General features: G+C 35.1%; 2 protein-coding genes across 2 annotated transcripts; both read left to right on the top strand.

Moving 5' to 3' along the window:
• The first annotated feature begins 545 nt into the window (after nt 1-545).
• Nucleotides 546-6,447, top strand: LOC135832552 (phenoloxidase 1-like). The gene is made up of 12 exons (XM_065345885.1): nt 546-865; nt 975-1,161; nt 1,343-1,566; nt 1,646-1,848; nt 1,943-2,093; nt 2,176-2,274; nt 2,370-2,534; nt 2,626-2,754; nt 2,837-3,025; nt 5,076-5,211; nt 5,596-5,825; nt 5,905-6,447. Exons 1-12 carry the CDS (start codon nt 752-754, stop codon nt 6,262-6,264), a joined length of 2,187 nt encoding a protein of 728 aa, XP_065201957.1. The 5' UTR covers nt 546-751; the 3' UTR covers nt 6,265-6,447.
• A 4,671-nt stretch (nt 6,448-11,118) lies between these two features.
• On the top strand, nt 11,119-15,259 carry LOC135832560 (phenoloxidase 1-like). Its single transcript, XM_065345898.1, has 11 exons — nt 11,119-11,386; nt 11,479-11,665; nt 11,875-12,095; nt 12,165-12,367; nt 12,467-12,617; nt 13,371-13,469; nt 13,603-13,773; nt 13,874-14,002; nt 14,078-14,405; nt 14,534-14,766; nt 14,869-15,259. Exons 1-11 carry the CDS (start codon nt 11,261-11,263, stop codon nt 15,100-15,102), a joined length of 2,082 nt encoding a protein of 693 aa, XP_065201970.1. The 5' UTR covers nt 11,119-11,260; the 3' UTR covers nt 15,103-15,259.
• Nucleotides 15,260-17,113: the final 1,854 nt, after the last annotated feature.

The raw sequence follows: 17,113 nt of genomic DNA, 5'->3' as shown, positions 1-17,113 counted from the left end.
ATTGACTAAAATTTTTCATCTCGATTTTTACCAAAATTGTTGGTAATTTTCATTTTCTCATCCATTTTTCATGCATTCTTTAATTAATATTTCCATTGAGGGAGCAAATTTCTTCTGTGCTTTAATTATTGGCGCGAAAAATAACCATGGAATATTAAAACAAAATAAAACAGGTAGGTATGGCAAAATTGAAATTTCTATCTTAGAAAACAAAACCGATGAACCTTTGGTGGTGCATACGAAAGCAAAAGAGCACCTATTATAAATTTATTGCCACAAATTCGCAATTGTATGTACCTTGTTAAGTAAGTTAGCTCAAGTTGGGCTGCGTATTTGTAATTTTAAGTGAAACCGCAACTTACGAGCATAACAACTTGACAGCGATAATTTCAAAAATTGAGATTGCGGTCATTATGTTCGATTCTCACAACCAACCGGCAAAATTTTTATCTGCGGAGTTTTATCTGCAACCCGAAAGATACTGTGCGGTTAGATTTCAGGCTTATAAAATGATCTACATAAAATCTGGACTCGTTTCATTCTCTGGCTATTAGTATATTAGGGAATGTCAATAAGACACTTTCTTTTTTCTTTCAATGAATGAATTTTGGTTCATATTGAATTAATTAAGGTCGTAATTCAAATTTTTTTTGAGAAAGTGATTTCGAGTTTTTTAAATTTGTGAATTACCTACCATAAAAATTCTCAACTATTTTAATTCTAAATAAATCGTACTTAATACAGGAGCAAAATGACTGCACCTTTGAATAATCTGCTTTATTTTTTCGACCGCCCAGCTCAGCCAATTTTTCGGCCGAGAGGAGGAGATTCAAACACCATTTTTGATGTTCCGGCCAATTATTACGTAAGTACAAAACAAATAATAACACATTAACTTTTGTCTAAATTGATCATAAATTAGGTATCATTTTATAATTTTTTGTGATTCTTAAATTTCATTTATAATTTCGCAGATCGATCGTTATAAGCCAATCGCATCTCAACTCCAAACACGTGGTCCAAACACCAATATTATTCCAGTAAAAGAAATCACCGTCCCTGATATTTCAGTAGCAGCATCATTGGATAAACGAGCCCTTTTTTCAGTTTTTAATCCATTTCATAGAGAAGCCGCCAATAACCTCATCAATGTTTTAATGAGTATGTACCTTAATAAATCATGTTCCTATACCCTAATGTACCTACCTATCCAACTGCCAAAATATACTTTTTACTTTCAAGAATATCCTTCTAGAGATTTTCTTTTAGTGGTCTGGTTACCTAAACATGTTACAATTCTCAAGTACCTACCTACCTATAGAGTGTATAATTTTCATTTCAGACATCGGATCCCTGGAAGATTTTCAATCTGCTTTGGTTTACATACAACCAAGAGTAAATCCTTACTTATTCATATACTGTTTGTCGGTAGCGGTGATACACCGCAATGATACGAGAAACTTCAGACTGCCATCTCATGCTTGCTCTTTTCCTGAACTTTACGTCGACGGTGCTGTGCTTGCAGAAGTTCGAGCATCAGGAACACTCGTATCTAACGGCTCTAGAGTTAGTACCTACCTTACCTACCTATATCTAGATAAAAATTTATAAAATGTTGTTTCAACTTTGCAATTATTTTATTCAGACTGCTATCGAAATTCCAAGAGATTTCACTGCCTCTGACTCAGATGTCGAGCATAGACTCGCATATTTCAGAGAAGATATCGGTATCAATCTTCATCATTGGCATTGGCATTTGGTATATCCGACAGAAGGACCGCTTAATATCGTGAATAAAGATAGACGGGGTGAATTATTCTATTACATGCATCAACAGATTTTAGCTCGGTATGTACCTATGTCAACAAAATATGCATACCTATCTATGCTGAGTCCGAAAAGTAAATTTGTAATATACCTATCTACTATTTTTTTCTTTCAGCTACAACATTGAAAGGTTTTGCAATGATCTGGTGCGAGTCGGTCGATTCAATAGCTATCGTGATCCGATTCCAGAAGGGTATTTCCCGAAATTGGACAGCATCGTAGCCAGTCGTGTTTGGCCTCCTAGACAAGCTAATGTTGCTTTACGAGTATGCCATTATTATAAATTCCATTTTATTCGGTGATATATTTTCAACAACAAAAAAATCATCTTCTTTAATCACTGTTTAGGACGTGTACCGTGAACTGGATCAAATGATTTGTACTGTTGACGATTTAGAACGTTGGAGAGACCGAATTTACGAAGTTATTCACCGTGGAGCTTACTACGTAAATTTATTCAATGATATAATTTGCTTATTTCATATACTTGCCTATCTTAAAAACTGATGACAAAAAATTGGTATTAATTTCATTTCATCCAGCGAGGAAACGATTTGGTACCACTCAGCGAAAATGATGGAATCGATGTAGTTGGTAATATGGTCGAGTCTTCTATCGTGAGCCCGAACAGAGTATTGTACGGTAATCTGCACAATCAAGGCCATAATATGATTTCTTATGTGCACGATCCAGATGGCAGATTTTTGGTACCTAAGTTGAAAATTTTGAACCTCTATTCCAGTTTTAGTGGCTTGAGTATACCTACATCTATTGATTTTGTTTCTTTATTACATATAGGAATCTACCGGCGTTATGTTTGAAAACACTACAGCTATGAGAGATCCGGTATTTTACAGATGGCATAATTCTATTCAGGATATTTTCGAAGCGTATAAGAATACTTTAACCCCGTACACCACTCAACAAGTGAGTAGGCAGATTGCAGCCTTGAATCTAATGTAAGATTTCAACTTACCTGTTTCAACAATACCTACTCATATATTTTCAGCTGAGTTTTGATGGCGTCACTGTTACTCAAGCTGAAATTATTGTAGAAGGTAGTAGAAACAATACTCTGCAAACATTTTGGCAACGAAGTCAGTTGGATTTATCCCGTGGACTCGATTTCGTTCCAACTGGTCCAGTATTTGCTACTTTTACGCATTTACAGCATAGTCCATTTTCTTACAGGATTACGGTAAGACAGCAAGTATAATATGTATTGTTAAGTACCACATATCACTAACCTAGGTATACCTATATCTACACCTATGAAATGAACAAATGAAACTTTGTACTTTAAGCCTACCTAGGTATATTGTGGTATAGATTTTGGAATTGAGGAATTACAAAAAGGGGATTTTATTTAAGGAGATTTATTTGGAGTGGAATTTCAGATAGGTAAAGTAAATAGGAAGCACATGGGATTTCAGGAAAATGGGATAGGAATAGGAATATAAAATAAGAACTTGTCTAACCACATAAAATTAATTATCAAAAATAAATTGTTTCTTTTCTAAAAAGAATATGGGGAATATTTACAAAGATAGGTGTCAACCTATCTGATCGAAAAAACACATTTTTGGAAATATATACCTTTTTGAAAGTTTAGGCGGAGGCTACACTGATCCTTCTTGGAAGATCAGCGCTCTCTGGTGGCTTAGTTCCACAGAGACCAAGCCGGAGCCGCAGTCAGCTGCCTCTTCACCTCTTGGCAGTCTTTTCCATTCCTTATAGGCGAAGGTACCTTTTATGCTAAGGTACCTTTTATGCTGAGTACACAGCTCTCGGATTAGACGCTCAGCAGAATAACACCCTGTGTTGTATTGTATCATCTCGTAGTAATGGTTGACGCATGGTGCACAACTGACAATAAACCATAGCACTACACCTTTGTATGTTCTTGTGGGGTAGGTATTGCAATTGTCTCACATTGTTGGCATCTTCTTGCATAAGGTGCAGCCTGTTAGTCCCCAAATCAAGTGGTGCCCATCCCCAATAGGAACGTAGGGCTAGATTGGGTACCTTGGGAGGGCCAAGCAAGAAACAACAAACTAATTCATAAATATGGTATTTGAAATTCTAAATTATTCGATCAATACATTGATCATATCAATTCAAATTCATAATTCTAATTTTATAAGTTCATACCTGAACAGGCTGAACTAATTCAAATCATATATTTTATCGAGAAATCATCACCTTTAAAATGTAACTCATTTACCTTGACTATATCGAAGGCCAAACTCTAAGGAAAAAGAAGATTCATATCATTATGCCTCAGCAGATGAACAAGCCATCACTGGACTGCCACACCAGATCTCTATTAATGGACTCTAGTATGGGATTTTTTTGGTTTCTGGCAGGGTGGGGGCAGGGCATGAAAAACTTGTTAAATATCACTCTCTGTGTCGGTTTGACATGCGTTGTTTGAAAAAATAAAAGGTATTGGTTTTGGTTGCGGTTTTTAAAAATATCGCTCTTCCCTTCCAGTTTTGGTTAAGGGTTTTGATTTCAATGGAATTGGTTTCGGTTTTTTCTTTTTTCCTCCATTTTTTAGAGGGAAGAAGGCCAAGGAGATGATCGCATTTTCAAAGCTTTGTGTATGTGACTAGAAAGTGGCACTTTGGCAGTGCCAAATTTGTCAACTTTTTTAGTTTTCACCTTTATTACCTATCAGTTTTTACTTCATTCTTACCAAAAATGCAGTATTAGGTAATTACTGAAAAATTCCAAAACCAATTCAGTTTTGGACTTGAATTTGAGAAATAATGCTCCCGGTTTTGGTTTCGGTTTTGTTGAAGGAAAATAACGCTCCTGGTCCTGGTTTTGGTTTTGGATTTGAGTAATTTTAATTGGTTTTTGGGGGTTTTGGTTTCAGTTTTGGTTTGCATGCTCTAGTTTTGGGATCAAGAAAAATAAGATTTCGGTTTTGGGAGTGAATTTGAATCAGGATTTAATCAGTTCTGGTTTTGGGATCTTTTCAGACCCACATCTCTGGAATAAAAATAAATATGTATCAATAGATTGGCCTAGTTTTTCATCTTTAGGTGAATTTCAATAGGTAAAGGATGAACCAAAACTAAGGAGTCTAATGATTGGAAAAGAAAAATTCTCTCCTTATTTTTAATTTTTTAAGATTCATATACCTACCAAGATTAATACTTACTCGTATACTATACGTACCTTCAACAATATATTCTGTTGAAATCTTATGAGGTGATTAATTTCAACATTTATGCTTTCAGGTACAAAACAGCGGTGCTCAGAGAGTAGGTACTGTAAGAATATTCTTAGGGCCCAAAAATGATGAACGAGGATTACCTCTCCGTTTCCGTGAACAAAGATGGCTATTCATAGAAATGGATCGTTTTACAACTACATGTGAGTATCATTGACACAGTCATATACACTTTATTAGCACGACCATTTTCTGTATCTTATCTATAGGTACAGGGTGTCCAGAAATATCGTGAACCCCTAAAAAAGTTTTCTGCCAAATGTTTCGGTTGATCACACTAGATGATAATAATGGCAGCACATTATTGGTTGTTAGACTAAGGTGATAACATTGCACCAATCATATGCATCTATTTCAGGTTGCCAACCTATATTTTTAATATAGAACTTCCTTTGGGGTTCACGATATTTCTGGGCACCCTGTATCTATACCTACATAACAGGGACCTGCATAATAATGTACCTATGTATTTCTTTTTTAAAACTGAATGTTTTTTCAAGCGTGATGATTAAAATGAATTGTTTTAGTGAGAGCTGGATCCAATACTATTGAACGCAGATCTATCGAGTCATCGGTAACCGCTCCATTCGAGCAAACTTTCCGTTCTCTCGATAACGCCCCTTTGACTGGCGAAGAAGCGCAGAACTTTAATTATTGCGGATGCGGATGGCCAGATCACATGTTAGTTCCCAGGGGTACGAGAGATGGGTATCCTTGCTCTCTTTTCGTTATGATTAGCAATTATCAAGATGATAGAGTACGTATACAAACATTTTACCAATCCCCCCCCCATTTTTGTCGATATTTTGAAAATTAAAAAAAATGAACAATTTCAGGTTGAAAATTCGTCAATGGATAACGGCGGCGGTGGTTGCGATAACGCGGTTAGTTTCTGCGGTGTAAGAAATAGTCGATATCCCGACCGCAGACCTATGGGTTTCCCCTTCGATCGATTACCACGAGCTGGAGCACCGACTATAAATCAATTCTTGACGCCGAATATGAGAGTACAAGATGTTGTGATAAGGTTTACTGATAGAATTGTGAATGGACCAACTGTAACCAGTACTCAAGCCGGTACAGCTACTCAAGGTGGTACAAATACGAATACTCAAGGCACCCAGCAAACGAGACCGACTAGCAACACTGCTAACCAGCCTAATAGGGGAACGCAGCAGCCTCAGAGGAGACCATAAAGATGTGGAAAATGAATCATCTGTGAACATTTTTTCGATGTTATCGTTGAATTGTTATGTACCTTAATTAATCGCACAATGAAATATACATTGTACTCATATACTTATTATTAAGAAAACACATAAACACATACCTATACTTACCTCTACCTACCTTATAAAAATAAAATTCATTTATGGCAATTTTTTGAGTTTTATTCAATTGTTTAGTTGTTGGTAAATAATAATGGGTATTTGCTGTAATATTAAAATGTAGCAAGTAAAACGATCAACGTGGAGTGATGAGTGACTTGGTAACTGTAAAATTTTGATTTCTGTGAAGATGATACTATCTGGTGGTTTGCTTAGAGCATGTAGGCAATGTAGGCATAATGGAAAAAAACACACGCTCTCTCCTTGGTACATTTACGGCAAATTCTTTCGATTCTCTAGAACAGATAATATCTTTCTATTCTTCCCTTATAGGGGAACTTTGTCTAATTTTTGTCAAAAAAAAAATCTAATTTGACAAAGGAATATATTCATAAAAATATTTCGGACAGATTTTGTGGCAGTTTTTGAAAAACACAAGTTTCCAAACAACAAAATTTGACAAATAAAATCATAACATTTTTTGGACAGATTTTGAGGCACTTTTTAAAAACTAGAAGTTTCTAAACAGTCTATCCTAATTTTTATTCACATACTATTACAACATTTTTTGCTTTAATAGTCAACACGACTAAAAATTCTTTTTTGTTTTTTTGAAATAAAGAGATTCCAAGATTTCATTTTCCCGAAATATAGGTAATCAAAAGTGCACCTTTTTAAAAATTGTCAATGAATTTTTTTGCCGTAAAAAAAAGAAAGAAAGAAGGAAAAAGAACGAATATCGGATTTACGGCGAATCGGTTATGCAATTTTATTAACACCTTGGAAATGCCAATTGCAACGAAGCACCGAGAAAGGCTACAAAAGGCGATGATTTTTTTCCCACTCTTTGTCTAGTTTGTTTTTTTTTGTTGCGAGAAATCGAAAAATTCTTGCTTCGTTTCCATAATTGCCTCGAAGTCCACTTTTTGATATCGAAATTGCCAAAAAGATTTTCCTCTAGCTAAAATTTTCAAATTGTTGGCTCGTTTTGCTGAAAATAATTGATTTTTTGCCACAAATTGAAAAATTCTCGCTGTTTTGAAATGGATACAAATTTGTCGGTATTTTAAAACAGAAAATTCCAAAGTCTCACTTTACCCGAAAAATTGACTAAAAATCACGACTATTCAGCTAAATTTGTGGAAAAAAGTATCTTTTTTTGTTAATTGCTAAAAAGTCAACATGCATTTTTGAAAAAAAATCAAAAATTTACATAAAGTTTTGCTACCTATATTTATTTATTAACATGGCTAACAAATCGTCAATTTTTTGTGAACAATTCCAAAAAGTCTAATTTTTTCCAGAAATTGTGCACATTTTTTGCTTTTTTGACAAACGTAAGAAACCTCACTTCTTCATGAATTACAACGAAGTCTCGTTTTTGTGCTAGAAAGACTAAATTTTTGCGAATAATTGCCGAGAAGTCTTGTTTTTAACTAAAATTTACTTACTAGATTGTCAAAGTTTTGCTTTTTGCCAAAAATTGACAAAAAAACTTGTTTTTTAGCGAAAGTTTTGAAAAAAATGTTTCCCTCCCTCCTTGCCTCTAAAAGATTATTCAAAGATTTCGCTTTTTTTTTTTGCCAAAAATGGTTAAAATCTCATTCTGTTACCATTGCCACGCCAGGATACTTTCTCAAGCTTTTTTGGTCAGTTGAGGTTTCATTTTTGGAAAAAATTGGGAGCGAGCCCTGTTTGAACCACTCACTTGTAGTAGACTTGATAGCGCGTTAAAATTCAAGTGCAGAGTGAATTTTGGATTTGCAGTTCTGTTTGGTAAAATTTTATAGAAATTTCGAGCACTGAAAAATCTGCTGGAGGCTCCAGTAATTTCCAAAAGGTTGCTGGGTGCTCCAAAGCGACTTGAAATCCACCTGGGTCATTCCACGTCGATTCGACCAAGAAGTAGTAAGGGGGGGGGGTTGGCGATTTTTTTGAAATTGAAAAAACCCTTTCACTCGATGAAATAAACTCCTCACAAAATAAATCAAAATTCGAAAAAATTCAATTTTCAATTTCAAACATCAAGAAAAGTTTAAATTTATTCAGTTGCCTTATTTTGACCTCTTTTTGACGTATGGGTCATTCCATGTCAATTCGACCAAAAAAGTGCGATTTTGAAAGTTTAGTCATGTCTTTCGATTTCGCTCAAATTTTTTTTACAACATCTACGCACCCAGTAAGTAAGATACCCACAATCACTTTGGTCTCAGCCCCCTCAGGGGGTGGGTGAAGGGATTCCATTATTTTCACATTGTCTCGATGAGGTACTCAACTTCAGCAGCGCATTCCTCCAAAACTATGATACTTTGATCAAAACTGATTACACAGTTCAAAAGGGTATTGAATTTTAAACTTTTTAAGCATTTTGAAATTTTCAAAAATTTGAAAGTTCAAATTTTAAAATGGTGCTGTAAGTGGGAGCTACCATTTAAAATTCTGAGAAAATTTCCATAGATGACCTTCTGATGGTTGGACCCCATCCACAGCCTCCAACAAATTTTTTGGACTTTTACCAATTGGGGGAGATTCTCGGAGCCATGGGTGAGGTCAATTTAAAAAACTAAGACTACATTCGTGTTCAGCGATATCGAAAACATTTACTACTTCATGTGTCACACGATTGAAACCATTTTTTTTAGGTCACCCCCTCTTGGGGAGGTGCTGGGGGCCGTGGATGGGACTAATCAAAAATCTGACGTCATATTCGTGTTCAGCGTCACCAAAAACATACTATTTGATGTGTCGCACAAAAAAAACCATATTTTGAACTTTTACCCCATTTGGGGAGGTGCTAGGTAGATGGGGCTCAATCAAAAATCTAACATCATATTCGTGTTCAGCGTTACCAAAAACATACAATTCGATATATCACATGCCCAAGATTTTCTTTTGAAAGTTTCGCCCAAAATTGGGGGCGGGGGTGCTCCCCTTTCATTAAGAGATTCCATTTCGAAACTTGAATATTTTGAAAAAGCATCAGAAGGCCATCTATGGAAATTTTTCAGAATTTTAAAAGGTTGCTCCCACTTACAGCACCATTTTAAAATTTGAACTTTCAATTTGAAAGTTGAACTTTCAGATTTTGAAAATTTCAAAATGCTTAAAAAGTTCACAATTTAATACCCTTTTTAATTGTGAAATCAGTTTTGATCAAAGTATCATAGTTTTGGAGGAATGCGCTGTTGAATTTGAGAACCTCGAGACAATGTGAAAATAATGGAAGCCCCCCACCCACCCCCTGTGGGGGCTGAGACCAAACTGATTGCGGGTATCTTACGTACTGGGTGGGTAGATGTGCAAAAAAAATTTGAGCGAAATCGAAAGACATGGCTCAAAAACGTTGGTCGAATTGACATGCAATGACCCGTATTTCATGAAACAGTTGGTAAAAATTACACTCGCAACAAAAAAATGAAAATTCGTTTATTTTTTGAATCTTTTCGAATTTTGATTTTTTTTGTGATGAGTTCATTTCATCGAGTGAAAGGATTTTTTCAACTTTTTCAACAGATACGTAAAAATAGGAGTCAAATGGGTCAACTTCACCTATCAAAACTTTTTTTCATGTTTTAAATAAAAAAATTGCATTTTTTCGCAAACTTTAAATTTTTTAAAATCTACTTTGCAACATGGTACCATCCCAATTTTTTAATATGTTGTTCAGCATAAAAAGTTGTCCATAATGTATTTTTTTCAGAATTTTTGACAGTCGGAACGATGTGAAAACTACGTTTCGAAACTTTTTGAGCTAATTTTTTGTACGAAAAAAAGTGGCAACACTGATTTTTATGATATCATCAAAAAGCCTTTTAAAACCCCTAACTATGGGGAAAAGTTCCATTTTGGTAGGTATCGCGGTTATCGAGTAATCCACTGCTGAAATGGATGATATTTTAGGTTTACTGAAAACTTTGACACCCCCTGGCTGCCTTTAAAAATGGGCTAGAGGGCTGTGATTTGCGCCATTGGTCATCCCTTCGGAAGGTCTTTCCACAGGAAAAATTTCAAAAAAATCGCCAACCCCCCCCCCTACCACTTCTTGGTCGAATTGACGTGGAATGACCATATGAGCTTTTTTTCATATTTATCTCTGGTTCATGTTTGCGTTATTTTTCAATTTTTACTTCTTAGCTCTTTTCGTTTATTTTTTTTTGTAAGAGTTGTAAGTTTCCCCTCAATTAACCTCATTTTTGAAACAAAAATTATTGAAAAACCGAAAGCCATAGATTTCTTGGAAACTAAAGCTAGCTGTTGAAAAACTTTACGAATTTGAAAAGCCTAAGTCTAAAGTCTTATAATTTTTTTAAAACTCAAAGTTAAAGCCGAAAGTTTCATTCTTCGGCTTTCCATCCCTGATTATTCGGGACCTTTGGGGACCATGTAGTACAGGGTGCTTAGAAATATCGCAAGTCCCAACTACCTACCTTACCTACCTAACAAAAATGCAGCAGCAGCACGGTTTTGCGCTTGAAACGTAAGGAAAATGCGGAGATTATTATTCTTTTAAAATATCAACCCATCATTCTAGCGGTTTGTGGCTTTAACCCTATCGCAAAAACAAAACCAGAACACTTTTATCATTCAAATTCGATAATTTTTCTGGGAACTTCCGGTCTTCGATAGTAAGATATATTTTACACCACAAAATCCACATTGTTTTAATCATCTAACCGCGCCGATTTGAATTGATTACACTTATTTAAATTCTATTGAAATAGCTATCGATGTGTTATTTCACATTCGGTTCTTCAATAAATCGAACAGACAAACTGTTCGAATTAAACTGATCGTTTTCGCTGAGGGAATTATTTTCACATCGTTCTGAAAAAAATTTCACAAAAGTCGACTTTATATCCAAAATATGTCTTCGTCGCAAGCTGTACCGATCGACGCTGTCAACCATTTATTCGAGAGACCAACCGAGCCTTTGTTTAATAGAAAAGGTGGCGATGGCAGTGTTCAATTCGTTATACCCGATTCTTACTACGTAAGTACAATCTATTTGATTTAAATTAATCTCGTAGGTACCTATTTCTCGAATTAATATTTTATTTTACTAATCGTTGTTGTTTTTAATAGCCTGACAAATACAAAGGCGTACCTATACAAGTCGACACTCGTGGTCCGGCAACAACTTACAATATAAAAGCCCTATCTACTTTACCTAACCTTTCGCAAATTAGTGCTTTACCATACAACACTAGTTTTTCCGTATTCAACGATTTTCATCGAAGCTGCGCAACTAAGCTCATAGATCTACTTTTAGGTAAGTACTTGCCAAAAAATGTATTTTCAATTTCAACTGTAGGTACCTAGCTATACATTGTTACTTAGTCTGTGGTTTAAATGATTTAATCGCTCGGGTGCAGGGAAAATATGCAGGTACCTACCTATACTTTTGACCCTCGTTCATGAACTCAGAGAAAAGGTGCCTTCGTTGTTTACTTATACCGTTATGTGTACTTGATTTTCCAGATGCTAAAGCTGAAGATTTCATTTCGTTAGCTTCTTATTGCCGAGACCGAGTTAATCCTTATTTATACCAATATGCTCTTTCTATCGCTTTATTGCATCGTACCGATACCAAAAATTTCCCGATCCCTTCGCATTTATCTTCTTTTCCGGAACTGTTCATGGATAGATCTATTTTTGCGCAGGCTAGAGAAGAAGAAAATATTGTACCTCAAGGCTCTCGGGTAAAGTATTATAGCCTTAATTTTCAAATCAAATTTAATGAAAAAGCTTTAATTTTTTTTTGGTTGCAGAGACCCATTGAAATTCCACGTGATTACACATCATCTGATTTAGAGCTGGAACATTTACTCGCTTACTTTCGAGAAGACGTTGGAGTCAATCTACATCATTGGCATTGGCATTTGGTTTATCCTTTAGATGGAAGAAGAGAAATTGTCAACAAGGACAGGCGGGGAGAATTGTTTTATTACATGCATTCGCAAATTTTATCTCGGTATGTATCAGAAATGTGCTAAATCTAATGCATAGTTTTGAGTACCCATTTCTTGATTTTTGAGATTTTTTAAAATTCAATTTTATCACATTTTTATAGGTACAATATGGAACGTCTTTGCAACCATTTAGCTCGTGTCAAGCGTTTCCTCGACTTTAGAGAACCTATCGAAGAAGGATACTTTCCTAAATTGGATAATTTTGTTGCCAGCCGATTGTGGCCCTCCAGAAATCAAAATACTCGACTAAGCGTAATTATTCAAATATTTATTCACTACCTATTTTTTTTTTCGCTTCAAAAATTAAAAATTTAATTACTAAAATATTTATTCGTAATTCTACTATAATCTGCGTGCATTTTTCTTCGGTAAATTTCATATTTACGGCGAAGAAATAGGCAATTGTTTTAACTCCAATCGACAACACTAATGTTGACGAAAACCTAAGCCCTCGAAGTTACAAAGACACTTGAAGGACCAAAGGGGGTTGCTTGAATGTAGAAATGTGGTATTTTCTAAAAATTGTGTCCCTAATTTGGATTTATTCTCATTTTTTTGTGATTTTTTTCAACTTTGTGGAATATGAGCCCAATATGGTTTGAAGGGCCAGGAAAATTTTTTTCTTAAAAAGAGGAGTATTTAGAAAAATTCTGAGTCAAAAAAATCTCATAAACTGATTTTTTAATTTTTTTTTTTCGAATTTAGAGGGCTACTGACGCCACTTTTTTCAGACAGAGGAAAAATAAAAAATAGGGAATTATTTTCTCAGCCATGATTACAACTTTGAGAGGAGGGGGAGGGGTGGGAGGTGAAAAATTTCAACTTTGCAAAATATGGCACTGCACATCACCCCCTCCCCCCTCAATTGAAAGTTATTTTAAAAATAAAATTTTTAGAATTTGAAAATTAGAGGTGGTACCTACAATAAAAAAATTGAAAAAGTATGAAATAAAGTATGAAAATATCGAAAGATATTGTTCTTATTGAGCTTATTTTTCATTATAGAATGTTAATCGAGAGCACGATCGTTTAAGAGTAGATATTCAAGAATTAGAAAGATGGAGAGATCGTCTGTACGAAGCCATTCATAATGGAAGATACTTGGTAGGTACCTACCTAAATAATTTCAAATTATGTTTTACATTTTGTTTTCTTAGTTTTTCGACGACTTGTCCACTTGGTACCTATGTACATTGAAGAAACATTTAATTTTCTATTCACACATTTTTTTTAATAGGTTCAAGGCAAAAATGAAACTCAACAGTTTACTGTGGAAACTGGAATTGATATTCTTGGAAATATGATCGAATCAAACATCCTGAGTGTGAATCGTACCGAGTATGGAAATCTTCACAATCAGGGCCACAATCTAATTTCTTACTCGCATGATCCAGATGGTCAATATTTGGTAATAATGAAGCCCTTTTCAACTACTTACAGCCTTTGAGCAAAATTTTGCTGAAAGGTTAACACGCCTCATCTGTTTCCATTTGCCTGCGTTTTTATAGGAATTATTCGGCGTAATGGGAGAATCTTCGACAGCAATGAGGGATCCTATATTTTATCGTTGGCATGCTTTTGTGAACGGAATGTTTGAAGAATACAAACACACGTTACCACCGTACACCCCCCAAGAAGTGAGAATCACAGGTCAAATGCAGCTTTAAAAATTATATCTGTAAATGAATAATATTTTGCGTTTGTTTGCCTAGTTGAACTTTGAGAATATTAAAATAACCGGCGTTCAAATCAAGGCGACCGGTTTGCCAGATAATGAAATCGGAACATTTTGGCAACAAGCGGATATCGATTTATCTAGAGGATTAGATTTCGCCGAGCAAAGAGGATCTGTTTTCGCTCGTGTTACTCATCTTCAACACACCCCTTTCACTTATACAATAAATGTGAATAACGGTGGTTCGGCTCGAGTTGGAACCGTGAGGATATTTTATGCTCCGAAATTCGACGAACGTAATTTGGGATTCATTTTTAGAGATCAAAAGTCGTTATTCGTTGAGCTGGATAGATTCACCACTAACTGTAATTTAATTTAATTTATTTTCAACTTTTAATACCTACAGTGTAACTTGTATTCAAAGTACATAAATGTGTACGGATAAAACGTTTACTCAACTAGGTGCCCTTTTTTGGGAATTAATTTTTTGCAGTAAAAAGTGGTGCAAACACAATCACACGCCGATCAGTAGAATCTTCGGTCACTATTCCTTATGAACAAACATTCAGGAATTTATCCACCAGACCAGCGGCAGGATCAGCCGAAGAAGCGGCTTATAATTTCTGCGGATGCGGATGGCCTCACCACATGCTCATAGCGAAAGGACACTCGGGAGGATTTCCGTGCGAACTTTTCGTCATGATTTCAAATTATGATAATGACTCGGTAAATATTGGTTTAATTTTAATATTGATTCGCATGCATTGTAAACTGAGCTATTTCCACGTATCGATCAAAAAATTAAAACAAAAATCTCAAATTTAATAGGTTCAAAGGCCAAATACCAGCACTTCGTGCGATGACGCATCCAGCTACTGTGGTATCAGGGATAGCAAGTATCCAGACCGTCGTCATATGGGTTTCCCGTTGGACAGGTTGCCTCGTGAAGGAGTTGTAACATTGAAAGATTTTCTCACCCCAAATATGGCTGTACAAGACATCGCCATCCGTTTCAATGAGAGAATAGTCCCTCCGATTCAGAAATCCGGAAATAAAAATTAATCTGCATCGTGCTTTTAATCTGAATAAAAGTATGCATTAGACTATTTAGCATGGGTGAACATAATTTTAAATAAATGTAGGTACCTAATATTGTAATACTCTATCTATTCTACACATAGAAAAAAATGAAAAATACATATATTGTTATAACTGCAAAGGATTTTTTCTATGGCTTACTTATTCCGAGTCATTTTTTTTTTTTTTTCAAAAATAAGATTTCTTCAGAAATGTGATTTTGAAAGATGTTCTACCTACGGACTTTACACAAAGTTAGTTTCATTACAGCGCTTCAAGTTGCATGGCATGTGCAGGTATCTCTCCAGTGAGGTGATGAGAGTACCTACTCTATTTATTTTTTATAATACTAGGTATCCATGACCAAGTCGTGAGGTTTTAAATGATAGAAGTTTCTTTGCTTTGAGCTGGAGCACTATACCTAACAGGGGGTATGCTGGTCCGCCATTTTCTTGCAAAAACGAATTTTCTATAAGTCGAAAACTAGTGACATTTAAAGAAATTTTACAACAGAGCTGTTTTGTAGGGAGTGAAAAAATATGACCAACTGTGCAAAAATCTTAAAATTTCATGCAATAGAAGTTTTTGAAAAAATTGAAATAGTTACAAAAATTTTTATTTATTTTGTTAGATTTTTCAGATTCTACTGCATGAAATTTCAAGATTTTTGCACATGTGGATATATTTTTTCAATCTCTACGAAAAAGCTCCTTGTAAAATTTCTCTAAATGTCATATGTAGTTTTTGACTTATATAGGTATAGAAAATTCGCTTTCGCAAGAAAATGGCGGACCAGCATACCCCCTGTTATACCTAGTGTCCTACTTTCAGCTTGTTTTGTGAGTTTTCAACTTGATAAATTCTTTTATCCATTTTTTGAAGCAGTTCCCAAATGTCACTTGAGCTTGGCTGCTCTTCTGATTCCACCGATTTGTCTGATTCCTTAGTGTTATTCTTTGGAAGGTTTCTTTTGACAGTTTTGGCCTGTTTAGGTTTTTCAGTTGTTATCTGCTCCTGGCTATGAATGGTTCTTTGCATCAGTTGTTATATCATCTTTGATGAGTAGGTATAGGAACGGCTGGGTCTTCTTTCTTCTTCCTAAATTTCCTTGCACAGTATGTTTTGGTATAACTAGTGATCAATATATTTTATTGATATGAAAAATCCAATATCAATATAATAGAAAATTTTTTGAAAATTATGCAAAAATTCTCTAAAGTCTAATAAATTGTGCGAGGTGTTATGTTTGCTATTTTTGAGCATTTTTAGACTCTTTTAGGGTAAAATAAGATTTTATTATTACAACTATTAATGGTAGGTAGCCATGGACCATATCACTGTAGAATCATGAAATGTTGACATTGCATCATCATTACTTAAAAATGCCAAGTAGGTAGCTGGATACTGAAAAAGCAATTAGTATACTGATATGAGACCATTGATATTTTAATGATATTGATACTTATCCTGAAATATTGATTATATCCCATCACTAGGTATAACCAACTTACTAGCAGTTTTTGCATTGAGGTAGGTAGCACTCTCTTTTTTGCTGGAGGTTCTACCTTCACTTTAGTGTGCAACAAGAACCCTCTTTCATAAGTGGTCTTATTTTTTAGCCAAATTTTTGTAAAAAATGATGGCTATTGCGGTAGGCCCGACTTTGAATAAAAAGCAGGGCTGCATACCAATAAACATAAACGGTATTGGTACCAGGTATTGGTATTTAGCATACAGTTCCCAAAATGGTATTGGTATCTCGGTATTCTCCAATACAGATATCGAATTTTGGTATTTTGGTATTGGTATTTTATTATGTTGTGGATTTTTTTTCGGTATCTGGTATTGGTATTGGTATTGTACCAATATAATACCGGATAAAAAGTGTGTTTTTAGCAGGGTTGTTATACCGGTATTACCGGATACCAAAATACCGGGGATTTGTCCCGGTATTGGGGCGGTATTCCCAATACCGGGAGTTACCAATGGGAACTGG

The sequence above is a fragment of the Planococcus citri genome, chromosome 1, assembly GCF_950023065.1.
Source record: "Planococcus citri chromosome 1, ihPlaCitr1.1, whole genome shotgun sequence".
Taxonomy (NCBI): domain Eukaryota; kingdom Metazoa; phylum Arthropoda; class Insecta; order Hemiptera; family Pseudococcidae; genus Planococcus; species Planococcus citri.
The sequence above is the reverse complement of the archived record's forward strand: the minus strand, read 5'-3'. Positions and strand labels throughout refer to the sequence as shown.

Coding starts and splice junctions, on each gene's coding strand:
- LOC135832552 (XM_065345885.1), top strand. CDS start 752: ATGACTGCACCTTTGAATAATCTGCTTTATTTTTTCGACCGCCCAGCT. Junction 866..974: donor ATGTTCCGGCCAATTATTAC/GTAAGTACAAAA, acceptor ATAATTTCGCAG/ATCGATCGTTATAAGCCAAT. Junction 1,162..1,342: donor CCTCATCAATGTTTTAATGA/GTATGTACCTTA, acceptor TTTTCATTTCAG/ACATCGGATCCCTGGAAGAT.
- LOC135832560 (XM_065345898.1), top strand. CDS start 11,261: ATGTCTTCGTCGCAAGCTGTACCGATCGACGCTGTCAACCATTTATTC. Junction 11,387..11,478: donor TTATACCCGATTCTTACTAC/GTAAGTACAATC, acceptor TGTTTTTAATAG/CCTGACAAATACAAAGGCGT. Junction 14,767..14,868: donor CAAATTATGATAATGACTCG/GTAAATATTGGT, acceptor CAAATTTAATAG/GTTCAAAGGCCAAATACCAG.